Source organism: Aphis gossypii, chromosome X (assembly GCF_020184175.1).
Source record: "Aphis gossypii isolate Hap1 chromosome X, ASM2018417v2, whole genome shotgun sequence".
Taxonomy (NCBI): Eukaryota; Metazoa; Arthropoda; class Insecta; order Hemiptera; family Aphididae; genus Aphis; species Aphis gossypii.
In genome coordinates this window covers 11,843,851-11,864,788 of record NC_065533.1, presented here as the reverse complement: position 1 = coordinate 11,864,788, position 20,938 = coordinate 11,843,851, and the positions used below count along the sequence as shown (strand labels likewise).

At 28.6% G+C, this 20,938-nt stretch overlaps 2 protein-coding genes and 1 pseudogene across 2 annotated transcripts; 2 read left to right on the top strand and 1 right to left on the bottom strand.

Annotated features, from left to right (window-relative positions):
- Positions 1–467: 467 nt before the first annotated feature.
- On the top strand, positions 468–7,772 carry LOC126552337 (uncharacterized). The gene is made up of 7 exons (XM_050207028.1): positions 468–623; positions 681–887; positions 963–1,153; positions 2,674–2,787; positions 2,835–3,055; positions 4,594–4,709; positions 7,632–7,772. Exons 1-7 carry the CDS (start codon positions 468–470, stop codon positions 7,770–7,772), a joined length of 1,146 nt encoding a protein of 381 aa, XP_050062985.1.
- Positions 7,773–13,775: 6,003 nt separating this feature from the next.
- On the bottom strand, positions 13,776–14,358 carry LOC114130877 (gastrula zinc finger protein XlCGF46.1-like). Its single transcript, XM_027995951.2, has 2 exons — positions 14,310–14,358; positions 13,776–14,119 (listed from the first exon to the last, which is right to left on the bottom strand). The coding sequence occupies exons 1-2, from the start codon at positions 14,356–14,358 to the stop codon at positions 13,776–13,778; spliced, it is 393 nt and encodes a 130-aa protein (XP_027851752.2).
- Positions 14,359–17,485: 3,127 nt separating this feature from the next.
- On the top strand, positions 17,486–20,402 carry LOC126552336 (uncharacterized; annotated as a pseudogene).
- Positions 20,403–20,938: the final 536 nt, after the last annotated feature.

Genomic DNA, 20,938 nt, shown 5'->3' with positions numbered 1-20,938 from the left:
GGAATGATGTTAATGCAATTGATCGAGGTCAAATGGTAGAAAATAACTTTAAAAAACATAGTCTATCAGAGAGAGATAAACTACGACCTGAATACCTTAACAAAGGTAGTAGTGAGCAACGAGGCCTTACAGACGAACGAGCAATACAATGTCTATAGTCGGATAATGCACAGCATTAAATCTGATACTGGAAAAAATTTTTTCTTAAGTGCTCCTGCAGGAACAGGAAAAACTTTTCTTATAAACTTGCTTTTGACAAAAGTAAGGAGCAATCGTAGTATTGCTTTGGCTGTTGCATCTTCTGGCATTGCTGCTACGCTTTTGGAGGGGAGAGGACGGCCCACTCAGCATTCAAACTTCCTCTCGATCTCATTAACATAGAAACGCCAATGTGTAATATACCAAAACAAAGTAATATAGCCAAAGTGCTTCACAATTGTAAGTTTATTGTTTGGGATGAAAGCATTATGGCGCATAAAAGAGGTTTTGAGGCACTTGATAGATCTCTTAAAGATATAAGAAATAAAAATGAAGTGATGGGAGGAGCAACTGTTCTTTTAACTGGAGACTTTAGGAAAACTTTACCAGTTATACCAAGAGGAAGTCGAGCAGATGAAGTTCAGGCTTGCATAAAAGCTTCTTATTTATAGCTGTTAATAGAACAACTTTCTCTCAAAAAGAATATGAGGGTCCACCTGGGAGGTGATGTCACAGCTGGAAAATTCTCTGAACTTCTACTCAAAATAGGAAATGAAGATTTTCCCGAGTTAGCTGGGAAGCTGGTTATCACTAAGGATTTAGGTTTAGTAGTGACAACACTACAAGAACTTATAGTTCAAATTTATCCTGATATTGCCGATATAAAAAACAAATGGTGGATTGGTTATGTGAGCGCGCTATTTTGACCCCTTAAAAATGACAGGGCAGCTGTGATTAATGAAATTCTTCTTAAATCATTTAAGGGAACAGAAATGGACTATAAGTCTATAGACATGGTACTGAAGACAGATGACGCAGTTCACTATTCTCTGGAGTTCCCCAACGCACTTAATCCCCCTGGCTTTCCAGCACATAAGTTAGTCCTTAAAGTAGGAGCTCCAATTATGCTGTTGCGAAATCTTCACCAACCCAAACTCTGCAATGGTACTCGACTGTGAGTGAAAGCACTCCAAAACAATGTAATTGAGGCAACAACAATTACAGGTTGTGCTCAAGGAGAATCAACGTTTATACCACGTATACCACTTTTATCATCAAACTATCTATTCGAATTTAAAATACTGCAGTTTCCTATCAAGGTATCTTTTGCAATGACTATAAGTAAGTCGCAAGGGCAGTCGTTGAAGATAGCAGGGATTGACTTGAGTGATGACTGCTTTACACATGGGCAATTTTATGTGGCATGCTCCAGAGTTAGTTCCCCTACAAGCTTAGTCATTCTTGCCCCAAACGGAAGAACAACCAATGTAGTTTATAAGGAGGTGCTATAATAATAATAAAAAAAATAATAACAATATTCACATCCTATAAATAAATGTTATCATTGAATCTAATAGTGCTATAACAATAGCATTAACACACACACACACACACACACACACACAAACAATTCAATTGTGAATTCCACGTAATATTAGTACCATCAATACAATTAAATTAAACATTAACACACGGCCTATGAAAATGCCAAAAGGGGAACTAACACACGGCAACGCCGTGTCGGGTCCGACACGATTCACTCATCAACGCCCAGACCAAACCGCTGGGTGTAGAGACCTCAAATTTTGTACAGAGTTGCCTTAAGCAATTTAGCGGCTCACTAAGAAAGGATTTTTCAAAATTCCCATTTTAAAGAGTTGCTCAATTGGGATTTTGTGATTTACGATGGAATTTTACGTTGATAATTTTGGTTTATAAATGGTTACTTAACAACCTGATTTATGTGTTGATACATTTACATTTAGTCATTTTTGCCACAAGTGAAAAAACAACCAATGTAGTATATAAGGAGGTGCTAATAATAATAATAAAAAAAATATAATAATATTCACGGCCTATAAATGTATGTTTTCAATGAATCTTTAACACACCCACACACACAAAATTAAATTGAGAATTTGACGTGATATTGGCACTATCCATACAATTAAATTAAAAACTAATACACGACATACGAAAATGCAAAAAAAAGAAAGTAATACACGGGCAACGCCGTGTCGGGTCAGCTATATATATAAAGGAAAGTGTACTTTACCAATAATCAACGCAGAGCCGAACCTATTTGAATTATCAACTTGAAATTTCGAGGATAGATTTTTATAATAATTTCATCGGGCACTAAGAAAGGATTTTTCAAAATCCACATTTTAAAGGGTTGCTAAAACGGAGATTTTGAGATTTACGATGGAAATTTTGTTTATAAATGGTTGCTATAACAACCTGATTTATGTGTTAACACATTTATCACTTTATTATTACAACTTATTATTATGTATAAAAACATGATAACATGAAGTCGTAAAATACCCTACGCATTTAGGTGTTTTACTTATTATTTTCGAATATTAATTATTAATGCGTCTTCGTATACGCAACCCAGTTTATGTACGGTTATTTCTAATTTTTATCTAAAATTGTTTAAATTCTTACAAATTAATAAAAACTTATTAATAGGGTTATCGAATGTGAGCTGGTGGCAGCCGGACAATTATTTTTGGTATTTATTGAGGTGTACCTCAATGATGAACTGTATGAAAAATTTGGATCAGAAAGGAACCAAGATTTCAAGTTAAAGCTCTGCACAAAAATGTAATCGACGCTATACTTATCACTAGGAAAGCTAGAGGAGATATAGTTTTAATCCCGAGAATAACGTTGATTCCAACTGATTATCTCTTTGAATTAAAAAGAATACAATTCCCACTCAAAGTTTGCTTTGTTATGACTATTAATAAGTCTCAAGGACAATCATTGAGCATGACAGGGATAGACTTGAGAGAAGAATGTTTTTCACATGGACAGTTCTATATCACATGTTCTAGAGTTAGCTCTGCCAGTAGTTTGGTTATTTAGTAGTTTGGCTGCAAATCAGAATTTTTATTCCATCGAATATTAAATAACGTATTGAACAAGGTCTGAGTCATATAGAATTGGTATTTTTAACGGGCAACGAAGTGCAAAACGAAGTAAGCAATACGAAGTCTGTCGGGTCAGCTATCATTATTATTAATATAATATAGAAAAAAAATCTCGGTTTTCACTTGAGGTGATTTTTGCGCGGGCAACGCCGGGTGGGACAGCTAGTATATTATATTACATTAAAGTATAGACTTAAAAAAAGGCCAATAAAAGTATGAAATTCACAACCTCACAACCAATGAGTTTGTTGACAAAGTTTTTCCCAGATTACAGAAATCGTGAGGGGGTCAGTGCTCGGGTTATTAGTTGGTAGCAAAATGTATGATGTAAATACAACCAATATCACCATTCTAAGCGAAATTCCAGTCAACACAACGTACCAGTCTATCGATACCATAATGAATAAAGACGAAGTTGTCTAATAATTGAATTGCCAAATTCACTTGATTTGTTAGGCATGCCACCGCACGTTCTAAAATAGAAATTTGACGTGCCTACCATTGTTCTACGAAATCAATTCACCACGACTCTCCAACGGTACCAGGCTTTTAATGAAAAAGTTGATGAACATCATTATCGAAGCTAAAATTTTAAAACGAAAGTTTAAGGGCAAAAATGTACTTTGTGTCATTATTTGGGTTGATTTTTATATTTTATTATAGGTCACGCAACGGAACACCGGATCTGTTGAAGAAAACGGAAAGGACTTGAACTAAATTTATAACCGATGCAATAAGGACTTTGGTGTATTGAGTAAGGGGATGACCGGGGGATGGTCGTTTTTTCACCAAAAAATCGAGAGGTACCCCCCCGTTTTGAACTTTTATCATTTGCCGGGTGAATACATCAGTAGACCACTAATGCACAATGAGATTAGTTTTTCAAAAAAGGTCGATATCTCGGTCAATATTGGTTTTTCGACCCCCCTCCAAAGGACCGAAAACACTCCCTGGATGTCGTTCCATAGGATTTGTCGATAAAATCAATGGGTTATCGGAGGCTAAAATTAACACATCTCGCGAATTTACGTAATATTACCGACTCCCCGCAAACAAAACTTCCCCGTTCAAAAACTTCTGATTCCGCTTTCAAATTTTTGCGGAAATGAATACCGTGAACGTTTTTGAGCGGGGAAGTTTGGCGGGCGGGGGTTTGTATATATTACGTATATTCACGAGATGTAAAAATTTTAGCCTCAAATAACCCATTGATTTTTTCAACGTATCCTATGGAACAGCACCCGGGGAATGTTTTCAGTCCTATCGAAGGTGTTCGAAAAACCAATATTGGGTGGATACTTATTTTTTACGAATGTTCCAAGCTTATGATATGTATACACTATACTTAACCAAAATCTCCCAATATCTCCGTAAAAATTTGAATGATTTTTTTTTTGGCCTTTTATTTACATAATATAAAAATAATATAAACAATATACCTATTTAAATTTTTTAGTCCAATTGATTCCAAATGATATTATTGTTGATTGGGAACCGGTTGGCACAGTTGTAAAGATTAACAATCCAATTATTAGAACTAAACGTCATAAAACTAAAGTGTACCACAACGAGGTAAGTATTTTACTTACCACTGGAATAAAAACTAAATAACTAATAAATTGTTATATTATTTTTAGAAAGTCATACAATACATTAAAGAGACATTATTTGAATTACAAAAAATAGGCTATGTTATTATTCCTCTTGACTTAATTAAAATTTGTTTAAAAAACCACGGGATATTCAATGTTAAAATTTCTGACTAGGTACATAACCAAATTCGACATTCAAATTCAAAATTCCTTTAATAATACATTTAAATCAATCTTTCAAAATCAACATTTAATTAAAAAAATTTTTTCGGTCATCAATGAACACAAATTATTTGATACACTTTACACAAAAACTTTATAATTTCAACAATTTTAAGAGATGATTTTCAAATTAAAAAAACAAAAAAAAAAACAATTATCTATAAATTCAAATTGAAAATATGTGATGCCATTGACAGCCAAACTTTGAAGAGTATGATAGATTTTGAAATGATGTAAGTTAATTATAAACGAATATATACATATTAATTTACATAATATATGGGGGACGAGGTGGCCGGGTTCGATCCTCGACCACTGGGCGGCATTTTTCCTTCACTTATATTTATTTTTTACAGTAAGCGAATACCAAAGGATATATATAATAATGTTACTTTACAATTGGAATATAAAATCGAAAAAAATGATCGATTAAAACATTTAAAATTTTTCAATATTATACCGGAAGTGTTATACGATAAATTTAAACAATATAATGATGATTATTTGTTTATCGAAAATAAAGAAATCTATATACATAACATTTTAAACGGAACAAATTTTGTAGAAAATATGTCATATAATAAAGAGTAGGACTATTTTTATATTATTCACTGTATAAATTTTTAATTATATACATTTACATTTATTTACAATTATTTACAGTAAACAGAATCCAATCTTTGCAAAATTAATGCATGACACAATATTTGATATGATGCTATGTGCACAATTTAATGTTGTTTACCAACATATTGATAAATTCTATGATTTAAACGACGCATTAACGGAAGGAGGGTATTCCATATATCGCAATGAATATTTTTATAATTTTAGACATATAGTTTCGAAATTGGAGGATTTAGAAAAAAATAAATATTTTAATATTGATATGATAGTGTAAGTTCCTGAAAAAAAATTAATTTAAATTTAAATCACAAATAATTTTTACATATATACATCTATTTACAGAAAGGGTGTAACTCAGTATACTCAGTGTATTTAGATATTGGAAAGTATTATAAAAAATGTATAATAGAAAAAATTAAAGATTTTACAAATATTGAAGTCATAATTATTGGTATATTTCAATGGTTAAATAAAAATAAATATGATAATGATTTTACCGTAAGTTATTTACATATACATATTTTATTAAATATTTCCAAAATGTATTATATATAGTTATAATAATTATAATTTAAAAAAATTGCAGATGAAATGCCTGATAAAAAACATAATAATATTTTCCAAAATAATAAAATTAAATTTTAATGAATCATTTTCAAGTTTCCTTCTTAGAAAATCAGTATTTACTTTAAACAACAAAAAAATTCTCAAACGCTTCCGATCCTCTTTAAAATCTCCGTATCATTACTCATTAAACCAAAATTCATTTTCATTCAAAAATTTAAACAGATCCAAATTATTTTATACAATCGTAAATATACCTCTTTCTGTGTTTCAAAACTATTCCTGGCGCTATAATTTAAAACCTCACGATTTCGACATTTCAATTAAAAAAAAAAATTAATTTCCTTCATCAAAATTTAAATTCCATCCTCTACGATCACCTAAAAACAAATCTAAACTCCTTCCATTCTGATTTCCGCCTCCATCTAAAATCCTATAACTCTAATATTTCAAAAATCGACAATTACATTAAAGAAAACAGCTTAAAATTTATGAAAAATCATATGTTTATATCATCAGTTATAGATACACCAAACTCTATAAGTACTATACTTTATATATATATATTATATATAAATTATAATTTTTATAATTATTATTTATTATTAGCGGCTAGTAGGTAAGAAAAAAATGTACATTTATAAACTGAAATTAATATTTTTGAAAAATATTATTCATTTAACAAATTATGAAGTATTATTAGTCTATTAAATAGGTAGTTGTGGTAAAACCTAATGACAACTAGATCCTAAATTGTAAGATGAAATGAGAAGCAGTACGTATCCGACGTTCGTTCGTTCGTGATTACATTTTAATTATTATTAAAGAACTTATAACATGGCCCCACGGAAAAGAAGTACTATGTGGAATCATTTTCGTGATTTAGAAAATGATAAAGCAAAATGTGGTTATTGCTCCAAAATATTGAGTGTTGCAGCAGGTTCATTTGGTAATTTAAGCAGACACTTTAGAACTGTACATCCTGCAGTTATTTTGTCGGTGCCAAAACCCACTGAAATAATACATGAAAAAGATAGTATAGACGATCCCGGTATTTACATATTAATTTAACTATTTATTTGAGATAATTACAATTTTAAAAGTTCAAACTAACTAATGATTTTCATAAAATTGACAAGGTCATAGTATTATGTACATGGTGGCATGGTGAAGGGTGTTTTATGACCCATAGGCGTCATGTTGCGATTTTTTTTTCGGAGTTGGTTACTTATACTTATACTTATTTTTATGATAAAATATAACTGTTATAGGAATTCCGGTAAAATCCAATACCCCACATTTTAATATAAAACAGCAAAGTAGTATTACTAATTTTATACAAAGTAAAAAGCCAGTCTCTATTGTTAGATAAAAACAACTAGATGATCAAGTGACAAGAATAAAACAAGGTTTCTTAGAGTTTTTAATTCTAAATAGATATTATCCATTTCGTATGGTGGATGATAAGGAATTTCGAAAATTTGTTAAGATGCTAAACCCTGGATATCAGCTTCCATGCCGACAAACAGATTCAAAAAATTTAATTCCTAAATTATACAACTGTACATTGGAAAATCTAAAACAACAAATAAAAAGTTCTACAGCTGTTTCACTTACAACTGATGGTTGAACATGTATTAATAATAGAGATTATTTAGCAATAACTGCTCATTTAATTGCTCCTAATGGCACACTTTCTTCTATATGTCTTTTTTGTGAAGAATTCAATGATAGACATACTTCAATAAATTTGGCAAACTACCTAAAAAACATTACAGTTGAGTGGGACATCGATAATAAATTTGTAGCTATAGTTACTGATAATGCTCCAAATATAACAGCAGCAGTACGTGAAATGAAATATCGACATATTGGATGTTTTGTACACTCAATAAATTTAGCTGTACAGCATTCTTTGGAACACATATCGACACCATCAAAAAAAGTCAAATGTATAGTAGAATTTTTAAGAAAAGTAGTTCAGCTCTTTCAAAATTATATTCTGCACAAAAAACATGGGTTTACCTGAATTAAAATTAAAACACGATGTTGTGACTAGGTGGAACTCCACATATGATATGTTAAAAAGAATTATTACCATTAAGGATGCCGTATTATCAACTTTGGCAATACTCCAAAGTAATATTCAAGTTTTAACACCGGCTGAATGGGAAGTAATAGAAAAAGCTGTTGAGGTGTTACAAATATTTTATGAAGTTACTGAAGAAATTAGCTCTGAGAAAACAGTTTCAATTTCAAAAGTGATAGTATTAGTGAGTTCTATGTTCCATACTATCGATATGTTCGTTTTAGATATTAATATTCCTAGTGAAGTAAATCAAATGGCTATTTCTCTCAAGTCTGAATTAAAAAAAACGTTTTGATGAAATTGAAGATAATGAATTAATTTCTCAAGCAGCAATCCTGGATCCTAGGTTTAAAAAATATGGTTTTAGAAGTGAAAATAAATTTGACAAGGCGTTAGACATTTTAAGAACAAGGATAAGCAACATAAAATTACCATCAGATTCTAATCCAGAACAGTCATTAGAAACAGTAACAAGTACTTCCAAACCATCTTCTTCTCTGCTCTGGAAAGTTTATGAAAACAAAGTTGGGCAATTAAAATCCATTCAAAATCCTACAGCTGCTGGTATAATTGAATTGGATAGATACATGCAAAAACCATTGATTGACAGACACGATGACCCATTGAAATGATGGCATGAGCGTAAATCTATTTACCCTAGACTTCACACTTTTGTATTAAAGCGTCTTTGTATAACAGCTACAAGTGTGCCATGCGAACGCATTTTTTCTGTAGCCGGTCAAATAATTACTCAAAAGAGAAATAGTCTAAACACAAAAAAAGCATCTCAATTAATATTTTTACATAATAACTTATGAATATCATTTAATTTAATAGTACATACCAAATCAATTAATCTCTTATATTATTTATATTATTCATTTATGACAAAATGTATTATTGACACATTACTATATTATACCAAATTATGTTATTATACATATCTATTATACTATGTTTTTTACATATTACAATATTAGACTAAATTACATGTAATAATTACTACTGACACACCTAATCTTAGTATTTATATACCTTTATCTTTTTTTTATCTAACAATTATTGTATTTTATTTTTAAGTGTATAAACATCATAATTTTACGATCTGTGTCAAAATCTCGAAAATTTGCAAGTAACTTTGTAGTTTGTAGTTGAAAATTATTAAATTATTGTGACTGTAATTAATAACTAACTTTAATTTTACTATTAATATACTTTTATCTTATTTTAACATTTTTATAATATGAGTAAAAGTATTTAGTTTTTACTTGCTATTAATTTTTAAATACTTCTTTAAATTTGACGAACACGTGTTAGGTTAGGTGCTGCGAGTAAGTGGCGAGTGCTGAATTATTGACTGACACCTAAGACGTAAAATAAACATCGTAAATCAAAATAATCGTAAAGCCGTGTAGTTCATGTCGTATTATCGTTCAGAAACTTTATGAACTTGATGAACTACACTACAGTTACTGTACTACTACTACAGTCTACACTCCGGTAGAGCTCTTAAGTTCGTGAACGAATAGTTCATAGTACTAGTAACATAGTTCACATGCGACGTCAATACGTCATGCACCCATGCCTAGTTGACAGTTGTCTACCTAGTTCAGTTGTTCAGTAGTTCACAACCTAGGTTTATAAATTATAAATTATAGATTATAATCTATAAACCTTGGTTTTAAACAACTACATAGTTCAGTTCATAATGTTCATATCATTCACACTTCTTATCAATCATAGTGACCATCCTTAATAGTTAATACCAACATAATCTTTTTACGAACTGTGAACTATTAAACAACATACACTGATTTAGTACGGAATAGTTCATTTTAAAGAATAGTTCATATGAACTATTCGTTCACGAACTTAACAGCTCTATTATGTACGTCTCTTTATATTATACGTTATGTTAATTGATAATAATACAAGTTAATAAGTAATTTGTTATGTTTTTATGTTTTAAATTTTATTATTTGTTTTAATAATTTATAATACCTAGTTCCTAATAACTAATAAGAAGGAAGTCATATTTCAAATAATGAACACTCGCTCTAGTCGTTGTAGGAAGCTCATTGCTTTATGCACTAATAATAATGATGATAGTTAGTAATGATTTCGAAGTATTATAAATTATAATAATAATATATTGCTTACTAATTTAATAACAGAACAATATTTTGTTATATTTCAATTAAGTATTATGAACAGATCATATTCGAAAAAGGGATGAATCGTTTGCAGCTAAAAACTTTGACAAAGAAAAAGCTTCAAACTGCAATAATTTTTGCAGTGCTACATTTGACTTACAAAGTGTATTACAGATTCCTAGTTCTGATGTCTCTAGTATGTACTACAGTAGAAAACTTTGTACTTACAATTTAACTTTGTATGAGGCTGCACCCCCACACAATGCCTTTTGTTTTTTAAGGACTGAAATAAACGGACAAAAAGGAAGTTCAGAAATCAGTACAGCTTTACTAAAATGGATTGAACAGCTCCCATCAAATATAAATTATATTTCCCTATTTTCTGATACTTGCAGTGGTCAAAATAGGAATAAATATAGGTACAGCAGCTTTATTCTTATACATTGTCACGCATTCAAAAATTGATGTTATAACACATAATTTCATGGAGAGTGGACATTCGTACATGGAAGTGGACAGCATGCATTGCACAATTGAGGCAGCAAGAAAAAATATTCGTGTGTATACTATGCATGACTGGCTTAAATTTGTCGACTAGTTCGTTCTAATAGGTATAATAAAAAATATTCTAGCTACACTGTTCAAGAATTGAAATATACTGATTTTCTTGACTTGAAAAGTTTAGCAAGTTTAATAATAAAAAACCGTACAACTGATATACAAGGTAATAAAGTGAATTAGTTAAAAATTAAGGTTTTAAAATATGAGAAAACTGAGCCTGGTGTTATACAGTTTAAATATAACTATTCAGATGAAGAGTTTTAAAAAAGTATACGCGTTAGTGGAAGAGGTAGAACAAACAAAATATCCTGATAACCTTAAAAAATAAGATCTCATGAAACTTTGTAAGACTGAAGCCATTCCTGTAGAATTCCATGAGTGGTATCAAAGTATTCCGACATGTTCAAAACAAAAGGATACAGTGATAATCTCTGAATCTGAAAATGAGTCTGATTAATATAATTTATTTTAAGACTGATTAAAATAAAATAAGGTACCTACTGTAGTTATTTAAAGAACTTGTCAATAAAAAGTTATAATTCTTATAAAGTTTACATCGTGTTTTTATCTAATTAAATATTATAAAAGTAATTTAATCTTTTATTTAAAATTCAAAATGTTGCTCATTAGTATTATATTATTATAATTAAGTTATGTGATACACAAAATTCTTGTAATTGATTAGAATTATGATAATAACTAAAATATATTGTTTATGTTTGTTGTTATAATGTTGTTTATTTTAAAGTATAAGTAAAGGTATAAAAATATTGTGTTCTATTTTAAAGCTTATAATTTTTTTTTTAAATCTGTTCAATTGTTTTTAAGAAAAAAAAAAGTATAATATTGTATTTATTTTAATTGTGATGGTAAAAATAAAGTTTGTTATTTTAAAAATTTAAGTAAAATATTAATTTGATTGATCTTAAGTTTTAGGAAAATATGTAATGACTAAATTAATCATAATATAATTATATTATAAGAGTATAATACATTTTTCATAGTTAATTATAAAATGTTTAAGTGAAAAATTGTCACTTGGCCACTTTTTACTCTGAAGTTAAGTTGGTAATTTACAAATAATTAATTGAAATAATAATTATCTAATACAATTTTTGTACCATATTGGTAAGTATAATATTTCGGTTTTATTGATATCAAGTTTGTTAATTTTTGAATTTTTTAACCAAAACTTTTTGAATCACAACTTTTTCAAGTTCGAATTTGGTCTTACAAATACTTACTAATGGAACGCTTTGCAGGGGTGAAAAATTTTTTTTAAAAAGTTGAAGTGACCCGGCTGGCCAAACTTTCAGGGATACATCGAAAGTTGTTGACTTACAAATTCTGATTTTGTGCTTACAAATAATTACTAATGACTTACTAAAAGATTTCCAAATATGAGTTAGGAGGGGTAATGTTGGGCGGCTAACTACACGGACATTTAAACCAACATTCATTTTCCTCAATCAAAAATTTAAACAATTATAAATTATTTCATACCATCGTACGTACACATCCTGATTTATATCATTACTACTTCAGAAACCATAACATAAAACCCCATCAATTCGACTTTTCAATTTTAACAAACAAAATTAATTTCCTTCACCAAAATTTAAATTCTTCCCTTTACTATCACCTCAAAACAAATCTCGTCACTTTCCATTCTGATTTCCGACTCCATCTAAAAACATATAAATCTAATATTACAAAAATTCATAATTACATAAAAATAAACAGTTTAAAGTCCATACAAAATAATAATTTAATATCATCAGTAATAAATACACCAAATTCTATAAGTAAATCACAATCATCATTTTATCCAAGGTATGTTATTTTTTTTAAATTAAATCGACGTCTCACCAGGATGTTTTTTCCTTACGTTCATAACATACCCAGCCATGCGGGTGCGACGTCCTCTTAACTACCTGATTATTTGTTATAATTTTTTAATTTTTTTTTTACAGGAGTAATGAATTGCAAATGTATATGGATGAATGTATAAATTGTAGTAATATACTAAAATAACAATGAAATATTGATTTTTGTTTTAAATTTAAATTATGTAAAACTATATTAAAAGTGAGTCTATGTATACTTAACCGAGTGAGTACCACCAAATTACAGGATACTCTATGTGAAATGTAACATAAAAGGACTTGAAACCTTGACTGTAATATTGCAAATGTTTCTGGCTACCGTCCCTGCTAGTTTCGTGTAAAAATACTAAAAACCCTGGGTGCACTGAGCTGACGGCTGGAAATTGACAGTTTAACGTGTAATCACCCGGTAGATGTGCAAATTTTGATTTCAAAAATTAATTACTTATCGAATAATAGTACTACCGACTTGAAACCTTCACTGTAATATTGCAAATGTTCTTTGCTACCATCCCTGGTAGTATATACCACGAAATTTTCAAAATATTTTGCTGATTTTTGAGCTTTTTATAGGCCTAAGAAGTTTTCGGTAATTTTTTTTTAAATGTCGATATAAAAAATTTACCTTGTCAAAAAACTTGAAAATTTAATACAAGGTTTTTCATAACTTTTTGTAAGTGAAAATTAAAAAAAAAGTTGAGCATATTTTAAAATTTGTTTTTTATAAGCGTCTAAAGTTAGAATGGCGAAAAAATACGTAAAAATCATGAAAATTCGTTACTTTTTTGGATTAAGAAATTCATAAAAATTTTTCTATTTAAACCTAAAATTTGAAAATTTAATACAAGATTCTCCATATGTGTTTCTATTTTTATATCAGAAAAAAAGTTTACCAGAAAGTCAAAAACAATTTTTATGAGCGTTTGAAATTTGACATTGGATATTCATCCGTAAACTGACGATTCCTGGCATTCCTGGCACCTATGTTTGGGACCATCTAAATGAAGGTGTTGGTGCTCCCGCATAGTATCTTTTCTTTTGAATAATTTGGGACAATATTGACAGGCATAGGTCCCAGGGTTGTGGACAACCATGTGCCTTTTAAACCAACAATTGTATTTAAACCATAAGTCACATTCGTTGCAATGATATTTAAAAGGTGAGTCCATGTCACTTGTGCCCGTTGATTTTATTGATCCTTCGTCATCTAATATGTTTTCCACTACATCTTCATCAGATGAAGAAGGGTCAGTGTCCGAAGATCTTTGGTCAACTGCCAATGTCTCTACTGTAATATAAGTAAAAACTTATGTCATAATTTAATTTAAAAAAAGAAAAGAAAAATGCTTGTAGTTAAACTATTGATATGTGGTTTGTACAATTGAATATTGTGTGAGCTATATATGAATATACTTGACGATAGGGCAGAAATTTCCCACGATAAAAGTAAAATGTTTAAAAAAAAACTGCTGTATTACCTTCTGTTTTAAGAATGTTCACTGTATCTGGTGGGTTGTCCCCTGCCATAGTCTCTACTGTAATATAAGTAAAAACTTATGTCATAATTTATAATAAATAGTACAAATAAAATAAAACACACACATAATTGACACTACAAAATTTTCAGTATAATACAGAACAATAATTTATTTAATGATTACAAGGTACATAAAAATACAATAGTTTCTCAAATAATTTCTAATGATAAAAATTTAAAAAAACAAAAAACTAAACACATTAACAACTATAAAAAAAAAATAAATAATGCGATTAATAGTAAACAATTGAAAAACATCATTGAATTTGAAACTAGGTAAGTTTCTTATACATTGATATATGCATATTTTCATATTTTAAACATCTATTATTTACAGGAAGCAAATACCAAATAAAATTAAGCAAACCATTCCTATTAATTGGAATATTTCCAAATTTGACCAATTAAAGAACCTGAAAATGTTTAATTTTATACCAAATATCGTATTTGATAAGTTTAAAATATTTAGTGATAACTATAATTTTATAAAAAATAAATACAACACTATCCATAATATATTATACAGAACAAATTTAGCGGATGGTTTTTTGTCGTATATACATTTATAATATTGAACATAGTAACCACTCAATGTTCTTAATATTAGTCTGCAATATAAAAAAATTGACCATTTAGTTTTTGATACTATAACTATTTTCTTTAAGTTTATATTGTTGTTAATTTGAAATATGAATTATATACATATTTAAAATGGTCATTATATTTTTAATTAATTAATTAATTAAATTTTAACTAATTATTACTTATTTATCATAGGGAATAAGAAAATAGTAGTGTCCTAACGGACCATAGGGACTTTTAAGTATAGTCCTTAAATGACCAATGGGACTTATTTGTCCCACTCCTTAAAAATATATTAAAAAACCTACAATTTCAAATTTCTTAATTTCTAAATTCATCAAAAAAATAATAATTAATAAAGGTGCAAAAAAAAAATCAAATTTCTATCACCATTTATTGTTGATCTTATTTAATTTAACCAATAAATCAGAATTGAAATATATGAAGCCTGCACATAGTTATTGAATGTTCTCATTTATCGTCATCACACTGTGAACATTTTTAATTATTTACATTTACACATTTATTGAAATTAATTACAGTAAACAGAATCCAGTGTTTGGTAAGCTCCTGCATGAGGCATATGACAACATAATTATGTGTGCAAAATTCAATATTTTATATGAATATATTGACAGCTTTTATGACACCAATAGTGTGTTTACCGATGACGGATATAGAATATATAAATATGAATTCTATCATAATTTCCGTGAGATCGTTTCCAAATTGGAAAAAATTAGAAAGACATTTGTACTTTGATTTTGACATGATTGTGTATGTATCTAAAAAAAATAATTTTACTATATACTATCAACAAATTTATCATTTATCCTTCAAGAACATCTTCAAACAAACTTAAATTCCTTCACAGAAGATTTCCGCCTTCATCTTAAAAAATATAAACGACAATTTATCACAGAAGTTAAAATGTTCTAAATGTGATTCTACACCAGATTCATTTTTTCTTTTTTCCAAAAACTCGTTATTTCAAATTTTGGGTTTTCAAATCCGTTCGACCTAAGTACGACGTTTAAAAATCCTTAATAACGGTTTTACGAAAAATCAAAAGCATACAACTTGTGAAGCTGGTTAAGGGGATCAATTTTTTGTCTTACGACTTTCGTCCTATCTCTCGCGGTTTTCCCGTAAAACATTTCGTAAACGAGAATTTTCATTTTTCGAAATTTTACCCCATTTAAACCTAACCCCATTAACTTCAACTTATCAATCTTAAAAAAACAAACTTTTCTTCTAAAACAAAACTTAACTTCAATCATTAAAAATCACCTTCACACAAATTTAATATCATTTACTTCAGATTTCCGTACGCAACTTAAAATCTATAGAGAAAATATAAATAAAATTAATGAATACATAAGAAGTAACAGTTTAATACCCTACAAAAACAAAGAATTAACCTGCCTGACAAATACACCTGAATCCATTATAAAAAAGAAAAAACCTTCATTTTATCCAAGGTATACTTAAAGTTTTAATTTTCAACTGATTTACCTCATTATGTGTTATATTTATTTTTTTACAGGGACAATGTTCAAAAAATAATAAACGACACAAATTTTAACTATTTTAAAATTCTTAAATAATTTATACATTTTACTATAAGTACTATAAGTAATACTACCTCTTTGTAACAATTTAATAAAAATATTGACAAGTAATTTGATATGTTGGAATTTAACACTTTAATTATGTAGTTTTTATAACCTTGCATAGTCGGTCTACCGCGGGACTCACCCGGATAAAGCTTATCTCCTTTCCGATGGTCGTGTAAAATCAGGCTTTCGACTTAGAGCTTTGTAAGTGGTACGAGTGCATTCCCGAGTGCATTTATTATCGTTCTGTAGGGTTTTTGTATACATCAATTGCAAATAACGACGGTCCGGCAGGTAAGTATAACATTTACCGCAGAATCGCACATCCAAAAATAATATTTTCAGTTATAAGCTCTGAAGACCGTAATTCTTAGTTCATATTTTTGAAACTCGAACACTTATTTTTTCAAGCCCATCGTCTATTATAGATACTCCGAAAAGAAAAAATATAAATGACTTAGTAGATATGCCCACTCCAAATTCAAAAAGGTTGATTTATGCAGATGAGGATGATACACCAAGGAAAAAAAAATTGAAAATAGATCAACAAAAAATTAAATTACGTAATAAAAATATCCAAGTTAGTAAATTAAAACAACGTGTAGTACGGTTTAAGACTCGTAACACTTTACGAAGTCTTTTGTATCCACATCGATTTAAATCAAATAATGCTAGAGCAATCGTAACAATGCAACTTAGAAATAAGCAAATACCTTGGACACTAGAAGAAAAAAATCTAGCTTTAACTTTGTTCTATAAATCTCCAACAGCCTACAATTTTTTAAGGCAACAAAATATTAACTTACCAGTAGCTCTATTCTGTAACTCGATACCGAGTTAACGAATTTATTAGATAGTGATCACTATCGACGTTTTCTGAAATGTATCGAACTTCGTTATCAACCATGTGTTTCTGTAAATGACTCTATCGATAGTTTGTGCTTACAACTTGTGCTACCGCAAAGTCGATAAGAAACCGACCGATAGTATCAATTATCAAGGAGATTTTAAGTTTTGTCCAATCACAGTGGCTTTGTGTATCAAGTTTTCTTATCAAAGAATATTTGCAAAAGTGAAAACAGAAAATTTAAAAAGTGAAAACCATAAAATCACTATGTAAAGGGCGACTATTCAATCGTAAGTACTTTTATTATTATATATCTACTATCTGACTACCTATTTGGGTTTTTGAAATACACAATTTTATTTAGGTATTTTTTATACATTTATTTATTAACTTTTGATTATTATTTGAATACCCTTAGTGGATCTCAAAATGAGCAAGAGACAAATTTAAAGAAGGCAAGACAAGGGAGAAGGAATGACAGACAGCTGTCATTCATGATAGATTATATGGTGCAAAACCCACACGTAGCTACGGGCAAATTTCATACTTTGAATGGGAAAAATAGTTTAGCTGGCTCATGGGAAGACTTGGTTACAAATTTAAATAACCTTCGTAATCCTGGTGTGAAGGAAAAAAATGTTAAGTCATGGAAAGAGGCAAGTAGAAACATACATTTTATAACGTAGAAATAATAAAATACTACCTAAACTTAACTAGGTATAAAGGAGTTTTTTTTTATCTTTATTTAATATTTTACATGTGAATTATGTTATAATTATATTTTGTTTAATAAAGGCAATACTCGTATATTTACTTAAAATTCCGTATGCATATATGATGATATTTATTATATCATTTAAAATGTAAAGTTTTCATTAAATTGAAAAAATAACAAGTTCAATCAAATGTATATATTGACATTATGATTAAAATTTCAAAATTTTAATTTTTAATATCTTATTTAGGAATCAAAAAACTAATATTATTTGATAGTTTTTTTGAAAACATGGGCATGTAATTGATTTTATTCGTAATTTTAAGATTTTCAGTCCATAATACATTAAAAATAAATGAAATATAAAATTTACCCAACAATTTTAAAAGCGTATTAGATTCTCAAATAATCTTTTTGGGAGATATTGAATTTTCTCTAAATCCCAACATTTACTTATTAAAACTGATTAAAGTTATTCATTTGTTATCTATTCAGAATGATTTATTTTTAAGTGTTCTATTATATTATTAAAAATTAGCAATACCTACCTAAGTAAAAAAGAAGTAATTTGGTATTTTAATACAATTTTATAATGTACTATGAACCCTATACTATTGCTGCAATGCTGCCCAAAAATAAATAACATCATTGAAAATTAATTTTATGGTCCACTTGTAGCAGTCTCTGTTTGGAGTTTCACTGATACCAATTTGTAATTGTATTATATTAAGTTCTTTAAATGCTAGTGGCATGCATAAAAATTGTTTTAAGAATGTGTAGTTTAGAGATTATTTGGTAAATGTACCTAGTTAAATATAGAAAAAAGAAAAAAGATTTCACTAAGCAATAATGAAAATATCATTAACAAAACCTCCTATGTGCTAAAATTTTAACAAAATACTCAATTTTTCTTCAGTATAAAATTAATATGATAGTAATGTTGAATAAATTACTAAAACTACTTACACTACTTTTTTGTTGCTGGATTTTAAATGTGTAACATATTTCCAAACATTCCTAGTTTAAATTTGCATTATTAAAAATGTAAAACTATTCAACACAATTCATTAATTTTTATTTTTATCTTTATATTTAATTTTAGTCTTAGAGAGATTTAAAAACCAAAGTTTCAAAAAAAGCATCTGCTTTAAGAAATCATAAGAAACAAACTGGCAATAAGCAAATTGAATTAGCTGAGTTATCTGAGATTGATAATAAGGTTTTAGGACTAGTAGGATACGATTATGTTGAGGGGACAGTATGTCCAGATTCGTGGCCAGAAGAACTGGTTAGTTTGTATTGAAATTTAGTATTTATTTATTTTTTTTTTTTGTTATAGAATTAAAATTTATTGTTTTTTAGCCTGATGATGTTGAGCAATTGGCTGGTGGTAATTATGATATTTTGAATATAGTACCTACTCCACTCATCATTAGGCCAAACCAGGATCCAGATATAATTGGTTAGTAATTGTATTTAATATATAAGTATTATAAACTAAAATTAAGTGTATAACTTGTGTAGCTCGTTCTATTTTTCAATATAATATTTTGTTTCTAAAAAAATGGTATCTACAGTCGATTTGTTAATTTGTATATGTATTTTGTGTTTATATTTTCTACTTTTAGAAGCTGATGCAGAGGAAATCATTGACGATCCTTATTATACTGTTGAACTAATAAAAGATAGTACAAATGAAATAAGTTCACTTATAGAAACCAACAAGACAATGACACCACACATTCTAATAAATGTACCTGCTGAATCAAATACATCTTTTATTTCTGAGACATCCATTGTTCATTCATCTGGCAAACAACCCATATTGCCAAACATATCTGCCGAACATTCTAAATTTTCAAACACACCAACCACTAATTTAAAAAAGACTAAAAGGGGTAATTAATTAAGAATTACAAATATAGAATGATTTATCTAGTTGTACTAATAAACATTTTTAATTCTAGATGTCAAACTTAATACACAGTTAAGCAATGCACGTGCGGTATTCACTGATTTAGCTAAAACTAACAATCAACAATTGGAGGTACTTTTCTAATATTTTATTGAAATCTACTTAACTATATTATAGATAACTGAACTAAATATCAATGTATATTTTAGTTGTTAACTACTTCATTAAACATGTTTGCTGAAAGCAATAAGCAAATGGCTGCTGCACTTAACAAAATGGCTGAAAATGATGAAAAAAGACTGTTAATGGACGAGAAACTTGTTACCATATTATCAACTGTAATTTCTAAATTAAATTAATTTTTTTGTTATTTCTAATATTTTTAGTTAAAAAAATTAAGATCATATCTATATTTTGTTTTGTTTTATTATTTCCTGGTACATACAATTTATATTTTAATTTGTTAAAAGTCTAGATAAAAAAAATATATATGTTGTTTTGTTTTAATATATATTAAGTTACATATACATAATTATAAATTTAGTACACAATTTTAATTTTGTTAATTTTTTAAAAGATAAAAATAAAGGGTTGTTTTGCTGTATGTTATTTATTGTTTTCATAAATCACCATCAATATAATCAGGAAACCAATTCTGCATGATTTGCTTTTGAATCCGCATTGCTATAGCTCTAGGTCCACCTCTCTCCATCATTTCATTATCTTCATACATGATAAAAATTTCAAACACAAATGCCCGCAATTAAATGTGTTATAACGTTGATGCCTAGTGTAATTATACTGTATGTTACATCCACTGAGGTACAACTGTAGTTCTAGTGAAGGCGGTAGATTACCAAAACTGTCGTAGTATGTAACTTGTTTTCCAATTTTT

Coding starts and splice junctions, on each gene's coding strand:
- LOC126552337 (XM_050207028.1), top strand. CDS start 468: ATGGCGCATAAAAGAGGTTTTGAGGCACTTGATAGATCTCTTAAAGAT. Junction 2,788..2,834: donor GAAAGGAACCAAGATTTCAA/GTTAAAGCTCTG, acceptor ACTTATCACTAG/GAAAGCTAGAGGAGATATAG. Junction 3,056..4,593: donor TTCTAGAGTTAGCTCTGCCA/GTAGTTTGGTTA, acceptor TAAATTTTTTAG/TCCAATTGATTCCAAATGAT.
- LOC114130877 (XM_027995951.2), bottom strand. CDS start 14,358: ATGGCAGGGGACAACCCACCAGATACAGTGAACATTCTTAAAACAGAA. Junction 14,120..14,309: donor GAACATTCTTAAAACAGAAG/GTAATACAGCAG, acceptor CTTATATTACAG/TAGAGACATTGGCAGTTGAC.